This window comes from Filicampus tigris, chromosome 18, assembly GCF_054856515.1.
Source record: "Filicampus tigris isolate MCC_2025a chromosome 18, RoL_Ftig_1.0, whole genome shotgun sequence".
NCBI classification, from domain to species: Eukaryota; Metazoa; Chordata; class Actinopteri; order Syngnathiformes; family Syngnathidae; genus Filicampus; species Filicampus tigris.
Window position 1 is genome coordinate 12,641,383 of NC_141234.1, and position 20,010 is coordinate 12,661,392.

A 20,010-nucleotide genomic window follows, 5' to 3' on the forward strand; every position below is an offset into this window, starting at 1 on the left:
ATTTGAATCTGAATAAACTCTGAAGGCCCTAGTTTTGTGCCCAGTGCTAGCCTAGCGCAACGTCCGCCTAAATGTGCACATGGGTGCAGTTTCCTTTTTTAGCATTTTCATAGATGGGCGCAAGTATAAATAGACATTTGCGCCGTTGTGGGAGTGAACACAACCAACTTGATGCCAGGCCAATCAAAGCGGCTCCCTTCATTCCCTTTAAATTCAGTAGAGGTGAGGCTCACGGCCTACTGTGCAGGAGATCCACCAAAATTGTGTTTCACCACCTGTGCCACAACTTAGACCTGGTTTCACCTGGTCTAAAGTCAAATTTATTTTCTGTCACCAAACTGTCAGGTGCACCGGGGACGAGTAATACAAAACATCCTCAGTCCGCTGGAACACCCAGCGAGGTGCAACACGTTCTGCCAAATTCCAAAACGTGATATGTCTATAAAATATGTATGTCATGTAAATAACAAGAGCTGAGGAAACTGCGGTAGCCTGGCACACAGGACAGTCTAAAACGTCACTTAACATCAGAAAACTGCAATAAACCGTGACCAGAATGTTTATGGACATCCCTACTAATGCCCACATCGACCTCTGAAAATATCAGAACAAGATTTGAGATTTTATGGTCAAAGCGTTTTCCTCATCATGCGAGAGGATAAGGCCTATTTTCCATAAAATCAGATATACAGCATTGGGGCAGTTGTTGTAATATTCAGAGGTTGAAGTGAGCATAAGTAGAGATTTCAAGAGGGTTTTGTTGACTATTGATCAAAGTTTTTTGTCATTAGGCGACATTCAGCATTTAAGACTGTCCCTCGCACAGTGACAGTATTACAAATTTTGCTCCACTAACCTTCAGCCAAAGGCACTTCTCTCATGTCATCAAAGTTTCAGGAGTTTTGTTTGAGTCTACTTGAGTTTAATCTATTAGTTTTGCTATGATTTCCTTTTATTAAAAGCAGTTCAAATCAACAAACAAATATGAAGCGATGTCCTGGAATAAATGTTTGATCACCCGTTTTGTTTTTTGACAGAGTTCATCGTTAATATTCCCGTGTCTCTTAATGTTTTCCTTCAACGGACTCATTCTCCTTTTTAACTTGCTACTGAAGGAGGGTTTATTGTTTTCTTTTTCGTTGTTGAGCTCCTTTGTCTTCATTGTCAACTGTTCTTTTCACTGCTGCTTATTTTTTTTTCTCATGCACCAGTAAGTCCCCCAAAAAACCAAACACAGCTGGTATAAACTTATGAATAGAAGGGAAAGAATGCTCTGCAATGTTCAGTAACCGAAAGGAAAAGAATAACACATTCATGAGGAAATCAACAAGAGTCTTCAAGTTTCCTTCGCTATGTGGGGATTCGAAGGTGCCGAGACGGCGGTGTAGGGAAAAAAGTTTAAAAGCTTCATGAAAACCAGTGGTCAGAATCTTGATTTCTGATGCAAAAGCGAGTAAGTGCTCAGAGTCCTTTTCACATTAAAGAGGAATGGAAGAGCAACAGATAAAAATGACCTAGGATTAGCCAAAAGATTGCTGACCTGATTGACACTATCAACCACCTTACTGGAGAGATTTTCAGACCCTCTTTTACACTAACATTTGAATTAAAAAATATATATATAAATAAATTCCTGGGATTGAATGGCTGGAAAAAAACGAGTAAATTCGTCAATGGCAGTGAATGAGCTAACCTGTTTTCAACGTCCACTGAAAAACAACTAAACTACATGGAGAAGACGATAGAAGACGATCGAAGACGTTCAAATTATGAAGAAGATGGAACCTGCATCTCCATTGGCCGAGGTGAGCAAGTTGGAGACGAGGTGCCGAAAAATGGACATCTGCTCCTGACCATCAGCAAAAACTTCCAGATCTGATTGCTTCAGTGCAAAGCATTAAACCAAAATGCTTTTCCATTTCACCGCCAAGACCCACAATTCTGCCGTTCACCAAGAGTCACTTTAGAACACGGGTGTCAAACTCGAGCGAAAGCAAATAACTTCAATTAAATGTAATTAACTGAACAAACATAAAACTGCCTTACTGACAGTTAACAGTTGTCAAACGGGCCCCACTTCACACTGGCAACAGCAGGATTTGAATACCTTGTCTCCTCCAATCAGCAAAACTCACTACAGCCAGTGTCCTTGGACATTACTGTACATTAGGGCTGTCACAAGCGAATCTTTCTAGAATTGATTATCCTATTAATCATTTCATCCATTCTTCACAGGTTTTTTTTGTGGTTGACACAACCAAGTTGGTTGACTTTTTTTTTTTTTTTTTCCCTTAGCCTTACTGTCCATATCTCCGAGATGCAAGACCTTTGACGGATCAAACTGGGAGCAATACAGTTTAACCGATTGGCCAGCGAGCACAAACTGTAGTCAGGCCTTTAGAGTGAAAAGATTGAAATACAGCTAGCAGAAGAGAAGAAGATATCTTGCGGAAATTGTACAAGAACGAAGTGGCTGTAGCAAAGCCTTCATGCCCGCATCGCATGAAATCAAATATCATCAAAGATCATCGAAGAGGAAAGCAATCAAGATAATTATTCTGTAGCTTCAAAATCATCTCATTCATTCCAAGCCTCTCGGGCATTGTCAACATCCACTTTAAGAACAAGCTTGGCAGTTGCTTCAACAAAAAAGCAAAGACTGACGATGCACAGGCCAGCGTTAGCTATTGTCTAAGAGAAATTCAACTCAAAGTAGAACAATTTTTCCAGCACCTGTTGACGAATTACAAGAGGAAAAGGTAGAAGTGACATTTCAGGCTGGTTTATTGGAACTTGGCTTTGAAGTTCACAGCGAAGGCCTGCAGTGAAACCCGGGAAAGTGAGCGGCATCAACGTGCTGCCACGGAGGACATATAAAAGAGAGCATTTGTAAAGAAATATCCATCAAAGCGGAAGAAGACAATGTCGCCCGCTCTGGTTTCAGGCCAAGCAAGCGACCAGCTGAAGTTGGAAAGGATGATGGCAGATGTGCAGTGGATGACATAAGATGGGCGCCGTCAAGTATTGCACATTCGTTTAGTGCACAACTGCAATCTCATAAGCAAAATGGCGCGCCCAATATCAACTTTCAACACTTTTCAAAATAAATTTTATGTCCTTAAACTACGACCTATCATCACCAAGATTTCTGTGCATATATGGACTCATGCCCACTTCGTCTGAAAATATTAAAACGATCGCCCCATATTTGGGGTTTACAGTGTTTTCTTCTCCATAGAAAAACATTCCTCGCTTGATGTCAGAAAGCTGTGATTAATCTTCACCAAAACGTATGTGGACCTTTGTAATATCCCCACTTATGCACACTATCACAATGCACACTTTAAGTACCCAAACGATTACAGTGAGTGTGTGATACAATAGGAAAAAATGGGCTACAGTAACCGACGCAAAGCTCCCGGCTCTGAATAACGAGGCTGTGCTCCCAATTTTCGAGCCACCTTCAGCTAGCCGTGCGCCAAAAACTGGACCTAGTGTCATTGTGAAGAAAATCCTTCAGGAATCCTTGACATCATGTTGGTTTACGCCGTTTTCAGCACAGGTGGCATTTTACTCCATTCTTCTGTTCATTTGTCATTTTTCGTGACTAACTAAATTGTAATCGTCAGTCCGTCAATCTGTCAGTCATTCCGTCATTTAAGTCCGTCAGTTAGTCCGTAAGAAGTCCGTTGGTCCGTTAGTCAGTCCCCCCCAAAAACGTCAGAAAAAAACGGTCGCCCGCAGTTTGTAGTCGGAAACGCTAATGGAAAGGTTTAAAATCATAGACGGACCAACCCATAGGCGGGCACTATTTTTTCCAGCCGGACAAAATGGCGGATAAACTGATGATGGAAGCGTATCTACGGCTGTAGGCAGAAGGTGATAAATGGACCACAATTTTTTTGTAAAATGCCTAGCTCTGTTAATAGCAGTGATGCCACATTTTTTTAAGACCAACGCTAAGCGCAAATAGGAGCGCATGACTGGCCAAGCCTATTTCTTTGTGAATGCTGTTATTATGTACAAGAACAGAATATTGTGATTGGTTTTTTTTTTAAATTTGATTTGTTTATACAACATTGTGAGCTTTTACACAGTATCGTCAGCTTTTTATACATCGCCAACTTCCCCATAATGTCGTGATAATTATCGTATCTTGAGGTTCATATCGTGATATCGTACCATGACATTTGGGTATCGTGACATCCCTAGTGGTTCAGAAACAATAACTTCACCTCACTGCATTTCCATGTCTTTGGAAACAGAGGCTAGGCTCACACCGCAGGTCTTAATGCTCAATTCGGATCTTTTGAAAAAATCCGATTTTTTTTTTTTGTGTAAGCGTTCGTATTACATTATAAATGCGACCTCGGTCTTGTCTGCCATATGAACGCGTGCGTCGTTAAAGTGGCCCGCATGTGGCAGAAGAAGAGACGACGTCACTTCCGACGTTGTGTTTGCGGAAGTGAATGTGGTCCAGCGTGTCGGGGCATTTATACAGTCAAGCGATTAGGTAGCAGGTAGAAATAAATAGCATTTGGGAGAAATTATGAGGCGAGGGTTTAATATCTCATTTCATGAAGACATCACTAACGATGACGTCACGTCATAACCGTGCGTAAAAAAAAAAAAATCTATCTGAGCCGTGGCTGAATTACTACGATCGCCATAAATGTCCACTTTATGCTTCACGTTTCAAGTGGGATTAAATTAAAGTAAAATAAAAAGTCAATAGTGTTACTCAAAACAGCTTTGCAGATTCGATCCCCTGCTGCCAGCACTTTCCCTCTGCCTGCGTGGAGCACATTTTGTGCTCCGGATGACGTCAATGTCGCATACACCTGGCCGTTCAGACCGCGAACGCATTGGAAAAGATCGGATACGTATCCGATCTAGGACCACATATGAAAGCGACCCAGGTCGCATTTGAAAAAATCGGAATTGAACCGTTCGGACAGTCATAAAAAAAATCAGATACAGGTCGCATATGGGCAAAAAAAATCCGATCTGGGTCGCATTTGCCTGCCGTGTGAACCGAACCAGAGCCTCCTTTTTTGTGGCTGTGTCTTAGGCTGAATATGACAATGATGCTTGAAGATTTGTGGGCCGTGAGTTTTATGTCAATGATGCCTTAGTCTTTTGATACAGAAGAACAGGCAATCAGTCTTCCGAAGCCAGAACAGAAGTTGGTACGTGTGCAAGGGTCAATTTGGCCTATGTGTCAGTTTTATAAACCAAATGTGGCCCTTGAGCTCAAAGGTTGCTAGTGAATCAAAACCGCCACGTGCGTATTTTCTCAGAGGTTCCTGGAGTTGCTGCGCAGGCACTATAAGGATGAAGGGCCCTAGGTACTGAGTCAAGATATGAAATATATTAACATTTCACATTATGATAATGAAATTCTTCATAGTGAACAGTGTGGGTTTTGAGGGCAACAATGGCATAGTAGAAACCACCCCAATCCAATTCCTGTTCTGTGGCGCAAAAACAGCTCCTGACAACCTGTGACAATGACTTATCATGTACGTACTCGTATGTTAATGATGAAGTGATGCGATTACGTCTCCAGTGTAAGTTAGCAGTTACCAGCAACCTTGATTGGCAACCTTGATTTCGATTCGATTAATCGAAAATCGAGTTGATCGAGAAAATGATGTCTTGAAACCTTTTTTCATTCCAGAGGCAAGGCACATTTTGAATGTGTCGATCAGATGATGCTTTTGCGCCACACATCATTGTGTATGTGGATGGCTGCAGAACCACACTAGTGCACAGAGACGAGCATGGTAGCAACTTTTTAAAAAATTGAATCGAATCGAAAATCGGGAACTGAAAATCGGATCGAATCAGGTCTTGAGTGAATCGTTACATCCCTACTGCCTATACCACCTAATGGTACCAATGTTGAAAAAAATTGGACTATCCAACATCTCCACATTTCCATTTTTGTGAGGGGCCAAGACCTTGACTTCCGGCGCCGCGCGAGTGGCAGCCCGCTACAGTAGCTCCGGCTCATCGGTGAGCCTTTTCGTGTGTTTTTGTTCTTTAATATTACTCTACCTCATACCTTTTTCGTATAATTGATAGTCGTAACTTGCGTAGCAATGGACACCCAAACTGCGGTATTCTTGCTGCTGCTGATTGCTATTTTTTGCGCGATCGTGTCCGGCGACTTGGCTCGGAGCCGAGCCCCCATTGTTTACAGCCGGAATCAGCTGTTAGCACTCCGTGCTAACCATGCGCCGGCTCCCGGGGCGAGACCCGATATCCCCCGTGAGCTGAGGAGGAAGAGACGGGGATCTCGTGCGGGGGTTAAACGCCGGGAAAGGAGGAGACGATACCATCCCGTCCTCCCGTCTGTTATCATGGGGAATGTTAGATCGCTCCCCAACAAGATGGACGAGCTAGCGGCGCTTACCCGGCACGAGAGGGACTTCCGGGAGGCTAGCCTGATGCTATTCACGGAGTCGTGGCTAACAACGCTAACGCCGAACGCGGTCGTAGAATTGGACGGCTTCCAAATCATACGCGCGGACAGGACGCTGGAGAGTGGAAAGAGGAAAGGAGGAGGGCTGGCTGTGTTTGTGAACGATAGATGGTGTAATCCTGGGCACATCACGATTAAGGAGCAGCTTTGCAGCAGGGATATTGAGCTGCTAGCTGTTGGCATGAGGCCATTCTACATCCCGCGAGAGTTTAGTCACGTGATCGCGGTGACCGTCTACGTCCCACCAGCTGCCAGCTGCGACACAGCCTGTGATGTCTTGACTGCAGCAGTGAGCAGGCTACAAACACAGCACCCAAATGCCCTGGTACTCATCTCTGGTGACTTCAATCATGCCTCCCCTTCCTCCTCTCTGCCTTCATTCACACAGTATGTCACCTGCCACACCAGAGACAATAAAACACTGGACCTTTTCTATGCCAACACCAAGGAGGCATACACATCACTGCCTCTCCCCCCGCTGGGCAAAGCTGATCACAACCTGGTGGCTCTCCAGTCTGTGTACAAACCTCTGGTCCGCAGGCAGCCAGCTGTGACCCGCACGGTTCAGAGATGGTCTGGAGAGGCCGAGGAGGCCTTAAAGGACTGCTTCAGCACAACTGTGTGGGAAGTATTCAGCGATGCTCATGGGGAAGACATTAGTAGTCTAACGGACACTGTTACAGACTATATAAATTTCTGCATGGAGAACACCATACCCACCAGGACAGTAAGGTGTTTCTCCAACAACAAACCCTGGATCACACCAGACACAAAAGCTCTCCTGAAGGAGAAGAGGAGGGCTTTTGCGTCAGGCAACATAGAGGAGCGGAGGACTGTGCAGCGCCAGCTGAGGAGGAGGATCAGAGAGGGGAAAAGGTCCTACAGGAAGAGGATGGAGGAGCAGCTGCTGCAGAATAACGCCAGGGGAGTCTGGAGGGGCCTGAAGACCATCTCAGGCCACGGACAACCCAAGACCCGGACTGAGGGGGACCTGCAGTGGGCAAATGAGCTGAATCTCTTTTTCAATAGGTTCGATCAGATGCCTGCCTCCACTCAGTCTCTCCTGCTGCAGTCTCCACCTACTCCTCCTGCTGGGCGTGTCACCCCCTCCCCTCTTTTCTCCACAGACTCCAGCTCCCAGCTACACCAGATAGCCACCACTCCTTCCTGTCCAGCCTTGGCCTTCACAACATCTCAGGTGAGGAACCAGCTGAAGAAGATGAAGGCGAGGAAGGCAGCGGGTCCAGATGGCATCAGCCCCCAGCTCCTCAAATCCTGCGCAGACCAGCTGTGTGGAATTGTCCAGCACATGTTCAACCTGAGCCTGAAGCTGGGCAGGGTCCCCCAGCTATGGAAAACATCCTGCCTGGTCCCGGTGCCAAAGACCCCCCACCCGAAGGAGCTCAACAGCTTCAGACCGGTGGCGCTGACGTCTCACCTGATGAAGACCCTGGAGAGACTGGTCCTTGTCCACCTGCGCCCCCTGGTGAGCTCCTCAATGGACCCACTCCAGTTCGCATACCAGCCTGGCATCAGTGTGGATGATGCCATCATCTACCTCCTCCACACTTCACTCTCCCACCTGGAGAAGGCGGGGAGCACTGTGAGGATCATGTTCTTTGATTTCTCCAGTGCTTTCAACACCATCCAGCCCACCCTACTGGGAGACAAGCTGGAGCGGGCGGGGGTGGCGCACCACCTCACCACATGGATCCAGGACTACCTCACAAACCGGCCACAGTATGTGAGAACACAGGACTGTGTGTCTGACGTGCTCCTCTGCAGCACGGGGGCCCCACAGGGAACTGTCTTGGCTCCCTTCCTGTTCACCCTCTACACCTCGGACTTCAACTACAACACCCCTACCTGTCACCTGCAGAAGTTCTCTGACGACTCTGCGATTGTCGGCCTCATCACAGGCGGAGATGATCGGGAGTACAGAGAACTTACTCAGGGTTTTGTGGATTGGTGCCAGCAGAACCGCCTCCTGATCAATGCGGGGAAATCCAAAGAAATGGTGGTGGATTTCGGTAGGCGCCAGCACTCTTCACCTGCACCAGTGAATATCCGGGGAACAGATGTTGAGAGAGTCTCAACTTACAAGTACCTGGGTGTTCATCTGAACAATAAACTGGACTGGTGCGACAACACAGACGCCCTCTATAGGAAGAGTCAGAGCAGACTCTTCCTACTCAGGAGACTGAGGTCTTTTGGGGTTCAGGGGACACTCCTCAGGAACTTTTATGACTCGGTGGTTGCATCGGTCATCTTCCAGGGAGTGGTCACCTGGGCAGGCGGCGTCTCGGCCCGGGACAAGAAGCGGCTGGACAAACTGGTCAAGAGGGCCGGCTCTGTCCTGGGCTGCTCCCTGGACTCTGTGGACTCGGTGGGGGACAGGAGGATGTTGGCCAAGCTGTCATCAATGCTGGGCAACCCGGACCACCCCCTCCAGGGCACCCTAACAGCACTCCATAGCACCTTCAGTGACAGACTGTTACACCCTCGCTGTGCAAAGGAGAGATTCCGCCGTTCCTTCTTGCCTGCTGCTGTCAGACTCTTTAACAAGAACATTGTGTAGTCTCTACAAACTGGCGGTCATTAGTGCAATTGTGCAGTCCTGCACCTGAGCTCGTATCGTGCAATACCCAATATTCCCCACTACTGTAATACCGTGCAATACTCAACATTCCCCACTACTGTTAGTCTAGTTTTATTTTTATCCAATGCTGTTCCTTACATTTCACTACAGCACTGCAGCACTGTCACTTAGAGTATTTTTTCCTCTGTACTATGTACAGGCCGAAATGAGTGTTCCTCATATTTTTTATGTAGATGTAGGTTGGTGTGTATACACATGTGTATATACACATGTTACTGCGTATATCTACATAGGTTTGATTCTAAATGTTTGCCGTCAATGTTATACATTAATGGCCACATTATGCCGCCGCCCCTGTGTGACCTATATCTTTGCTACTGTAACAACGAAAATTTCCCCACTGTGGGATCAATAAAGGCATTCTTATCTTATCTTATCTTGTAGCCTGTTGTCCACCTGTTACTTTCAACAGCACCAACGCGGGTTTCTAATTGGCTGTGCCTCCTGAAAGAGCTTTTTGCTTATTTGAGTAATCCTAATCCCTGTAAATATTCACACGTCCAGGATCAATTTAAACCTCTTTCGTTTAAGATGGCAGTTGCTCCCTGCCGCATGGTAATGCATGCAGCGTAACTAATAACATTGTCCCTCCTCCATAACTCCTAAACATCAGTTTTGCTATGCAACGTCAGAAAGAACCTCAGTGAGGAATGTGTCTTTTGATATAGAAACATCTTTATTTGAAACTTTGAACAAATTCTTGAAAGGTGTCCGTACTCTGCATTTCGCACATCACAGCGTTGAACATGAGTTCATTTGAGATTTGTGCTGGAGGTTGCTCGTTGGTTGAGTGCGGGGGAAGGCAATTTAACTCATTCACTGCCAGACATTTTCAGACCCTCTTTTACCCTAACGTTTAAAAAAAAACGAAAAAAAACCCCAAATAAATTCCTGGGATTGAATGGCTGGATTGTGAAAAGACAAGTAAATTCGTCAATGGCAGACATTAAAATAATATGCTGTATTTCAATGCTCAATTGGTGTACCCCTCACCAAAAAGTCTTTGGAAGTCTGTGGTTAGCTACACAGTAGCAAGATGGGAAATTCTGTGCTGTCGAGGAACACATATAACCATTTTTTATTCCATTAACATTTCCTTATTTCTCCAGAAATGAAATTGACTCTGATCCCAAATATTTCTATCATCCTGGCTGGAGGCTTTTTGTAACCTCAAGAGAAGTATCTTGGGAAATCCATGCTATTGCTTTCCTTACCTTTGAACTTACATTGTCTGGTCTTTTTTTTTTTTTTGTTCAACACGCTTTTCTTTTCCACTTTCATTCTGACCCGATAACAACTTTGTATTTGTCCCTGAAAAATTCATCCACTGTTTGAACTGTTTCCAAATCCAATACCCCAAATCCCAGCTGACATCCCTGGAGTACCTCTAAAAAAAAGTGATTGCAATCTAAAACCTTTAAGCCGTGTTATAGAGCACTTTACCCCTCATATAGTACCCAATGAGCCATTTCTTTTTATTATCAAAGTCCATCTACCTAGCTGGATCTAAACTGTGAGCGGTCGTACACACACAGGGTGTTAGTTTGGTCTTTGAAGGTTCTGAACAATTGTCCTCAATTTGTGTGACGGAAAAGTGTCGACTCACCTGTGCCCCGGCCTGCTTTGGCTCAGGGACCTGTGTAGAGTAGCGACTGTGATGGAAGTCTTCGGCCTTGGCTCAGGCTGACACTCGGCTGCCGGGCCAAGTGTGCTTCCTTGAAACGGGCGGAATATATACACGGCACTGCACATCTCTTAAAATTAAGTTGAAAGTGACAATGCGGGGTGTTTTCGTCATGACTGTCCCCCGCCCACGGTTGATTTGATTTGTGACTCAATCTCGCCTCACGGTCAGAAAGTTTCTTTTATAGCATTAGAAATTATGTAGCTTGTTGTTGTTGTTGCTCTGTGAAGAACCGCGATGAAAGAATTACGGTACTCCATGAATGTCCAGTACATACTGGACAGTCGCCTACCAGTCCAATGATGGGCAACTAGTCCGTCAGAACCAATCAGTCAGTCCGTCACTGACGGCTGACGGAAACTTTGAAACACTGATGGAATAAGCGCTAATGGAAGCGATTACCCGAACCGTCACTTACCTGAAAAGCCAAGACGATCTTTGGCAAAAAATGTTTGCTTCATACGTTGGCACTTTGGCGCAGAAGTATACCTAAAGAAATTTCTGCGTGACCGCGAGAGGGCTGGCCTGGCCAGTGCCAACTTCCAGAAGCTGGTGTTCCTCAACGGCAATATCTCCCCGTTGCCGTATACCAGCTATAAGGGGCAGTTTGAGAAGTAGAAGCAGGAGGAGAAGCAGTAATTTATGTATTTTATGTGTAAATGAAAATGACATCACAACTGCTCAGGGCTCAGTTAACGACCAGTCACGGCTCGGCTTGAGAAAACAGGCCAGCCGTGATTGGTCGTCACCTGAGCCCTGAGCAGTTGTGATGTCATTTTCAGTCGACAGAAGTGACAAAATGACCGCCCCCAGAGATGGCTAAAAATGAGTAGATTAACGCTTATTCCACAAATGCAATATTTATCAGAATGCTGTGTTTCAACTAGTGGGCTTGTATAGAACATATTCTTGAAAAAAAAAATGTTTGCGTTGACTTCCGCTTTAAGGCTGTAAACCTCACCATTAACATTTTTCTGTTGTTTAAACATGCTCAAACCTTGGTAAGAAAAAGTATACTTCATTATTTTTCTTAATATTGATCTTGTTGTTGTACTAAAACCTTTTTTAACCTTCTTGTTATATTGCGAGTCAAATTGACACTTTAGAAAATCCACAGAGGAATAAAATAAAAGGATTAAACTTTGTCTGCTGACCGTTTTTAAAATGTTCATTTCTTAGTATTAAAAACATTGCGTTATGTGTTTGTTTTTTTTGTTTTTATGATTAAACATTAGAACAGGTCACACTGACCCATTGACATTGTTAATAAATGATCACAACAGGAAGTTCAAGGCCCCTGATCCAGTAAATTAAGAGCAGCAAAACCTTGTTTTTTTTAATTAGACTTTCTCCTGCGTGTGTTGTGGATGTGCTGTGTGTTGCTTTTGGATATCTGGGAATTTTGTTTGATGAGACCATGACTGTGCATGGTGAGGGGAAAGATGACTTCCTAGTGATGGAGTGCTTTAGTGTCTACCCTTGTGTGGGCATTAACAGACTTGAATGCTTGCTTTCATCCTACCATCCCAAGAATGGAACGTATGCTGTGCAGCAGTTAATGAAGACAACTTAAGATGTTTGGTACTGAATGTTTAAGTGTCGGTGAAAGAGCTCACTTTTATTGACAAATTTTAAAAAATGGCTGGACTAAGCATGACCGGAAGTGGATTTTAGTCCGGCCCACTAATCGGCCCTCATGCGTGTGACGTGGTCGCGAGACGGCCAAATTTAATCTCAGCCTACTCTATGAAATGCTTCTTTTTAGACTTCTTTCTACTCCCGTGTCTGCGCGAGCGACAACTGCCGCATTGATTCACGTGACCGACGCATTGTGCTGTTGGCGACCGGTCTGCAACACATGCCACGCACACATCAGGAAATGTTGCTGCTCTGATCGGTCTATTATGTCACATGTTGCGATAACATACAGTTTCCCACACGGAGAGGAGGAGAGGATGCAACACGCAGCTCATTTCTGCTGCAAAAGCAAACTAGTTTGGCAATAAAATCAAATGCATAGCCTAGTAATTTCGGTCGCTTTATGGTTGTAGCAGGCACAATCTCCATTGTTGTCGCTTCTTTTTGAAGCGACGCCGACCGACTTGGAACTCAACTGTTTCAAAACAACTTGTGTCCACGAGTATAGTCAAGCTATGCGCAGCACTCAAGGATGACGCTGGCACATCAAGGTGGAGTTCATGCACTTCTTCTGGCGTCTTCCCTACTTCCGGAAATACGCCGTAGCAAACCTGCTGTATATAGTGGTTTGCTGGTATGCTTTTATTGTGAAGGCGTGAACGAAGGGAAGTGTGGAAAATAAGTAACTTGTTGACTGCGACTTCTGGCCGGCTGTTGGACCCAAATAATAATACAACACGACAAAACCAACCCCGGGACTTGCAATGGAAGTAAGCACACACAGTTGGGTAAGTAGTAAAGTACTAGTGGCGCATTTTGAAGCGTGTCCACAGCGGGTTTGAATAGTAAATTAGCCAGCTAATGATCCTTAAACAGCCTCTCCCGTTAGCATCTCTCCTGCAGCGGCGTCAATCATGGACACTTTTTTTTTTTTTTGGGCCGGGGTGCAGAACAAGGCGGGGAGTGATCATTTTTATGAATAAGGGTGGAGGGTCGCGGCCAACCGGCAAAAAAGGGTCAAGTGCCCAGCCCTGGTGTTTTAGTTTTGCACATAAAGAGCAGTGTGTGATTATTTATTTTCAATATCTAAGTTTAAACATTGTTACTTCTATGCATGTGGCAAGTTGAAATCTGTAAAGTTCGAATAAAGGCCAAATGTTCAAAAATATATTGCTTTTATTATTCAATCAGCTATTATAAAAATATTTTGTCCTATAGAAGGACCATAATAGAAAACTATCATAATGAGTAACTCAATACTTTTAGAAGGCAGGAACTGAGTTAGTAACGCAATTACTTTTTGGAAGAAGTAATTTGTAACTATAACTCATTACTCTTTAACATGACCCGTGGACTGGACACAGGTATACATTACCAATTATATGTATTTATATGTATATGTATTGTATTTCATTGACAGTCATTGCATTAATATGTGTTTTCATTTAGTCTGCATTTGCATTGGCAGATACCACCCGATAGATTATATTTTTAACTACATTGGAAAGAAATGTGATTCTGATCTGAGGATATCCTATTTCACGCATTTTTTTCCCTCTCAGCTGCCATGACTAATATGTGAATGGTGCCGCTTGGGAGCAAAAAAAAAAAAAAAATCAGCCTTTTGAAAATCTAGCTTAAAGTTGTACCCAATTTGAACAACTTTGAGAGGCATGACATCTGAATGTATTAACGTTCTCATCTGGAGCTTTGGACTTTACCCCCTGGGGAATATTTTTTTTTAGCCAAGTACCCCCTAACCACTGCAAAGCATTTTGGGATGGAAAAAAAAAACCTTAAAGTCAACCCAAACATATTTTTTTCAAGAATATGTTGAAACAAGGCATTCTGATTAATTTTGAGTTTGTGGAATATAAATTAAGCAGCAAAGTGCACTCATTTTTAGCCATCTCTGGGGGCGGCCATTTTGTCTTCTGTCGACCTGCTCTCAAGGACCAATCACGGCTCGGATTCAGAAAACAGGTGATTGGTGTTGTGAGCAGTTGTGATGTCATTTTCAGTCGACAGAAGTGACAAAATGGCCGCCCCTGGAGATGGCTAAAAATCAGTGGATTAACACTTATTAGTTGGGTTGACTTGCGCTTTAAAAGAGTTTTGTGCCATCAGTGTCTGATTTATTAAAATTTGGAACTCAATTTGTAGTGGTATCTCTATAACTATTTGGAAATAAAGGCATGTCTTAAAAAAAAAAGAACTAACTTCATTCTAAATAAAGATTTGGGAACATAAAAATAATTACAAACAAGTGTCCTCCTTTAGGATCATACAGTACAGATCTCTTCTCAAAAAGAAATGATTATCTTAATTTTAAATAAAAGCAAAAACAAAATCATCTTAATGTACCTATTTAACTATTAAAAAGAAGACCAAGATCAACACTGAATATTGCATTCTTGCCCTGAAGTGAGTGTTTTTGCATTTAGTGAGACGTTTGGGCTTCCCTGACCTTTGTCATTCTTGGTGGCGGGGAGCCAACTATTGATTAGGATATCCGAATGACAAAATATTTGATAGCTGCAGCCCCAGATTTGATGCAAACATTTTGTGCTCATTTTTGTGAAAAAAAATTCAGATGAATCTGCAATAAGATCATAATAAATGGGAGTATTTTCAGAAAGCACTTGTAATTATGTGCAGCACAAAAACAGGAAATATTTTGACCTGTCATTCCTGACATCTTATTAGGCCACGGGCATACTGCCGCAGCCTACAAATTTGGGTGAAAGTGGCCCCTTAATTAAAATGAGTTTGACACCCCTCCTCTCGAGTTTTATTAATCTGAATAGGAATAACATGACATGGTGGTGGTCGAGGGTTTGTTCGTAATGTTTGTTACTAATGAGAGCATTAGGCCTGTAGTCAGGTTTATTTGTCAGGGTGGAGGCCTTTATATGTGCAATGCATTTTTAAATTCTCAAAATTTTCTGACAAATAGTGCTTGGATTCACAAACTGTCTCTGTTCACAAATAGTTGCAGCCTTCTCGCAGAACGCTGAGTTGTACTTTTGCTCAGGCAGTATGAACGTTGTTTGCTCTGTGAACTCATGTATTACACATACAGATGCATATCTTTTTGTTTTTTGCTCGAAATTAGTGTTAACCATTCTAAAAAAGGGCTAATTTTGGTGAATGGTAAAATGTGCAAGTGAATGTTGAATTAACTCATTTACTGCCATTGACGAATTTACTTGTGTTTTCACAGTCCAGCCATTCAATCCCACTAACTCATATTTTTTTCAAAACATTTCAAACGTTGGTGTAAAAGAGGGTTTGAGGTTCGACTTCCCACTGGACTCACCTCTCCAGAGCCTCTGAATAGATATTACCAGGGAGGCTGAGGAATGTGAGCTACCTTCATCTCAATATACCAATCAATTAAGTTCAGTTCAGTTTTACTCAGCATCTCATTTTCAACGGAGTTCCAAATCCATAGTCCCTGACATCCTTATGATGTTGTCGTCCAACATGGCTCCAGAACATCCAGAGTCTTTTAGAACTTTGGGTGAATCTCATCCACCCCCAAGTGGAGGAGTTTTTTTTTTTCCACCTTGGCAACCTCAGTTCATGATATAAAGAAGCCCACCAGAGTCCCCAGACTCTGCTTCCATAAGGATGGCGGTTCGATGGAATAGAAGACGTCTTCAAAGTGTTTTCCTCACTGACCCATAACGTCCCGAGTTAGGGACATGCTGCATTCCAGCGTGGGTAAGCAGCTGCACTGAACAGGAAACGACAGCTCTCCTGAGGATCATCGACACAGCATCGATTGTGCCCTCCTCGTAGAGGAGCTTTTTGGGGCCAGAAAAGCTGGCAAAGTCCTGAAGGAATCCTCCCGAGCGGCACATCACCTAGTTGAAATGCTGCACTCAGGAAGATGGTACAAGATAATAAAGGCCAGATCAAACAGCCTGAGAAACAACACCTGTCCTTGGGCCGCTGCAATAATAAACAAACACTGAATTAGTGATGTGTCGGTTGCGAGCCATACGGTTATTTAGAAGTAGCCCAAGAGAACACGCTGGCTCTTGTTTGGAAGCCCATTTAAGAAATATTTTTCAGCGTGTTTATCTGCATTCAGTCCGCACGGTCACAAAAATTGGGTTGTATGTGGTCCAGACTCTTATTGACAGGGCTGGATGATTTAAATCACATGCAGCAATTGCACTCTGTGGACACGGAAAGCATGAATACAGATTGGGAGGAAAAACAAGCAAGGGAACCTGCTGTTAATGAATGTACAAGCGTGTCTCCTGCAACTTTTGATGCTTCTACAATAGTTTAACAATTCTCAAAAATCGTACACCTTTTTAATGGTCGTTCATGTTTGTATTTTACAGTTTGTGTCCCAGGTGTGTGGGAGCATGTTTGCTGCCTCAACCCTGTTGATGGTATTGTCTCCACGCCTCGTTAACTCAATGACTTCCTTTTAGAGATAGACCGATGTACAACTTTGTTGCAACGTCTTTAAGCATGTTTATTGAACAATGTTTAAGGTTTGCATAATGTTGATTTTTTTTTCTTTTCTTTTTCTTATTATTTCAAGAAACCTTTTGATAATATACATCTCTGTTATGAAATTCTAACAAAAAGTTCACCCGGGTTTGTCAGCATGCCTTAAAAAGGATAAATGAAAACTTAATAGCTCCATGTAGCTTTCTACAGTAAATGAAATTTTCAAAATGACAGAAATGTTAAACTTTCACATATCTTTGTTTTGATTTCCACAAGTTTTACATTTATTTATTACCAGCCAGCAGAGTTTTAAACAAGGCTGATGCCGATATTCGTCAAAAAGCCAAATATCGGTGCAGATAATCGGCCACGCCGATAATCGGTCTATCCCTGCTTCCTTTATCCATCTTTAGAATTTATTGGTTTCTGATGTGGTGACTTTTCCATTTTACCAATCAATGATGTGGTTATTTCTTCTGCAGTGATCTGTTATGACGGAATTGATGTTTTCACTGCTGTTTATTTTTGCGTTCTGTTGAATTTTCCTTATCACGTTCAGTTGAGTGCTCTTTTTTTCAGGTTCTGAAGGTTCGTCCGTTTTTTCCAATGTGTGTTTTATTTCATGATGATACAGTGGATGACGTCATATTTCTTGTCCGGGGTTATTGTATCTTTTGGGTATAATATATGTAGGGAAAATGGGGGCCACTCGTAAGAGTGTCAATAGTTTGTAGTGGCCGGGAGCAATGCCTGCATTACTCCTGCCCGCCTCTAGGGGCACCACGTCCAAGTTTTATGTTATTTAGAGGGGAATTTGACGAAAAACCTCATTAAATCAGTCATAAAATGTGATGGTGCTACAATAAAATAAGTTGTGAGCTCTTGGAATAAAATAGAGGTTAATACCTTGACCCAAACAAACACAATTCACGCTTGACTTCTGTATATGGACAATGTTTATTAACTATTGTAGTGGAACATAACAAGAAAACACTTCGATGTAGCAGGCATAAATAAACGAAGAAAAACAAGAAAGCAAATATAAAAAACAATGGGAACGTAAGGGAAGAATGGGCCATCTGACTAGATGAGTGTAAGGACGACTAGAGTCAAGTCGGTGGACTTTATCAAATGCACAAAGTAAGCTAGCGTTCACTATCAATTTGTATGCACCCACTGTAAAAAGCCTCGGCGAGTCACACAGTAGTCACTTACATTTGCTGAAGCTCACGTGATGAGCGAAGAGGGAGAGGACCACTCGTTTGCAGCTGGAAAAAAATAAAAAATAAAAAGAAGAATAGAAGGAGGCTGCTTGGAGCGGGACCAAGCTTTGTTGGGTTCTCAGATGACCCGACCAGCCGCGGCGCCGGGTCGGGGGTCTGAACGGGACAGAACCGGTGGGTTGCTTCAGCGGTTGCTGCCCAAGGGCCGGAGTCCGGCGCGTCTGCCACGTGTGTTGTGACGAGGTTCGGAGTGGTCCAATTTAGCTTTTCCGGTTGACCGCGGTTGATTTTCGGGCGCGTGGACGCGCCAGCAAAAATGCAGCCAAAAGATCCAAAAGTTGAGAAGTGAAAAAGGGAGTTTGAGAAGTTTTTTTGGGGGACAGCTTTGGAGAGAGAGAGAGCGAAATTTTTGAAGAGCCAATTCTTGAAGAGATTCTTTTGGGGGAGGGGTCAAGTTGAGAGAGAGAGAGAGAGAGAGAGAGAGAGAGAGAGAGTTGAGGCTTTTTCTGGAGAGCTTGAACTTCCGAGCGAGGGAGAGAGAAAAGGGCCAGGCCTTTTTATCTCCTTAAGAAAGAGGGGAGGGGGTGAGGTGTCCACCCCACCTCCAGCTCAGGTTTCAGGTGAGCCTCAATTCATGACAATAAAATTAGATTTCAGTCTATTAAATTGTCCTGTTTAAAACCTTTGTGCATTTCCCAATTTGTAACTGGCATCAACTGTCATACTTCAGCTGGGAAACATCTCATTTGTAATGCGTATAAAGTTTCAAGAGTCAAAGATAAGAGTTTAAGCCTATAACTACACTCATAAACCGGACCAGGAAAATGATTATTACCATAGAGAAGCAGATTCATCAAATTAAAGTTAGCATCATACACAAAGTAAGCAATACACAAACATACATTCAACTATGTTTCATTTCAAGGTCATTTTGGTTGATCAAAAGCATAGGAAGTTCAATGCTGCAGTTCCCATGTCGACCTCTTAGGGTCGGTCTTCATCCAGCACTGTCGATGTTCATCGGGGTTTGTGAGAGAGACCTTCTGGCTTCCCGCCGGGGGGAAGCTCCACGAAGTCTGTTTTAAGGCCGTTCGAATCCACATCTGTTGCCAGTAGAGGGGGCCAGGTGACGAAGAGTGGCTCCTTATCAGGAGTTTGGGTCTTGGCATATCCTTGTTAAGTCAATTGGCAGGGTGATTCCTGGTGATTCCATTGTTCTGAAGTGGTTGTAGTAAACCTGATGGCATCGCCGGGCTGACTCTTGTCTTCAGCCCTGAAGATGTGGTCCACATGAAGGCATATTCGCTACATATCATAAAAAGAAAAGACCGCTACAGTGCTATCAATTTATCAATGTTTTTTTTTAGTAATGCAACAACGTATTCAGTTCAAAATTCTTCTCATCACCTTCAAGGCCCTCCACAACCTCTCCCCCTCCCTCACTGACCTCCTTCGCCATCACGCACCCATCTGCAATCTCAGATCTGCCTCTGCTAACCTCCTCACCCCTCCCATCAGAACTAGGTACCGGACATGGGGCGACAGAGCATTCGCTATCGCCGCCCCTTCCCTCTGGAACTCTCCCTCATCACCTCAGACACATCCACACACTCCCCTCTTTTAAAATGCCACTAAAAACCCACCTGTTCTGCTTTTAACCTATAACACACAATCTGTTTATCATAATTAGATGCATAGTCATAGTTCCCTGCAAATATATCAGCCCAGGTTTCATACTGATTAACTACATTTGCGACTAAACTGAGACACCATCAATATTTCCACATTCATACTTTTTATGGCAGTTTTGTTTGGTTGGTGTGACATTTTTGCCATGTAAATAGAT

At 43.6% G+C, this 20,010-nt stretch overlaps 2 protein-coding genes across 2 annotated transcripts in view; both read left to right on the plus strand.

Moving 5' to 3' along the window:
* Positions 1 to 20,010, plus strand: part of gabbr1b (gamma-aminobutyric acid (GABA) B receptor, 1b) — a 179,029-nt gene that overhangs the window by 7,606 nt on the left and 151,413 nt on the right. The gene's annotated exons all lie outside the window — the stretch shown is intronic.
* Positions 7,146 to 8,196, plus strand: LOC147132604 (uncharacterized). The gene is made up of 2 exons (XM_086015306.1): positions 7,146 to 7,516; positions 7,615 to 8,196. The coding sequence occupies exons 1-2, from the start codon at positions 7,188 to 7,190 to the stop codon at positions 8,030 to 8,032; spliced, it is 747 nt and encodes a 248-aa protein (XP_085871432.1). The 5' UTR covers positions 7,146 to 7,187; the 3' UTR covers positions 8,033 to 8,196.

Excerpts from the sequence above, each read along its gene's own strand:
- LOC147132604 (XM_086015306.1), top strand. The coding sequence starts at position 7,188 with ATGGAGAACACCATACCCACCAGGACAGTAAGGTGTTTCTCCAACAAC. Across the intron at positions 7,517-7,614 it reads CTGAATCTCTTTTTCAATAG|ACTCCAGCTCCCAGCTACAC; the intron begins GTTCGATCAGAT and ends TTTTCTCCACAG.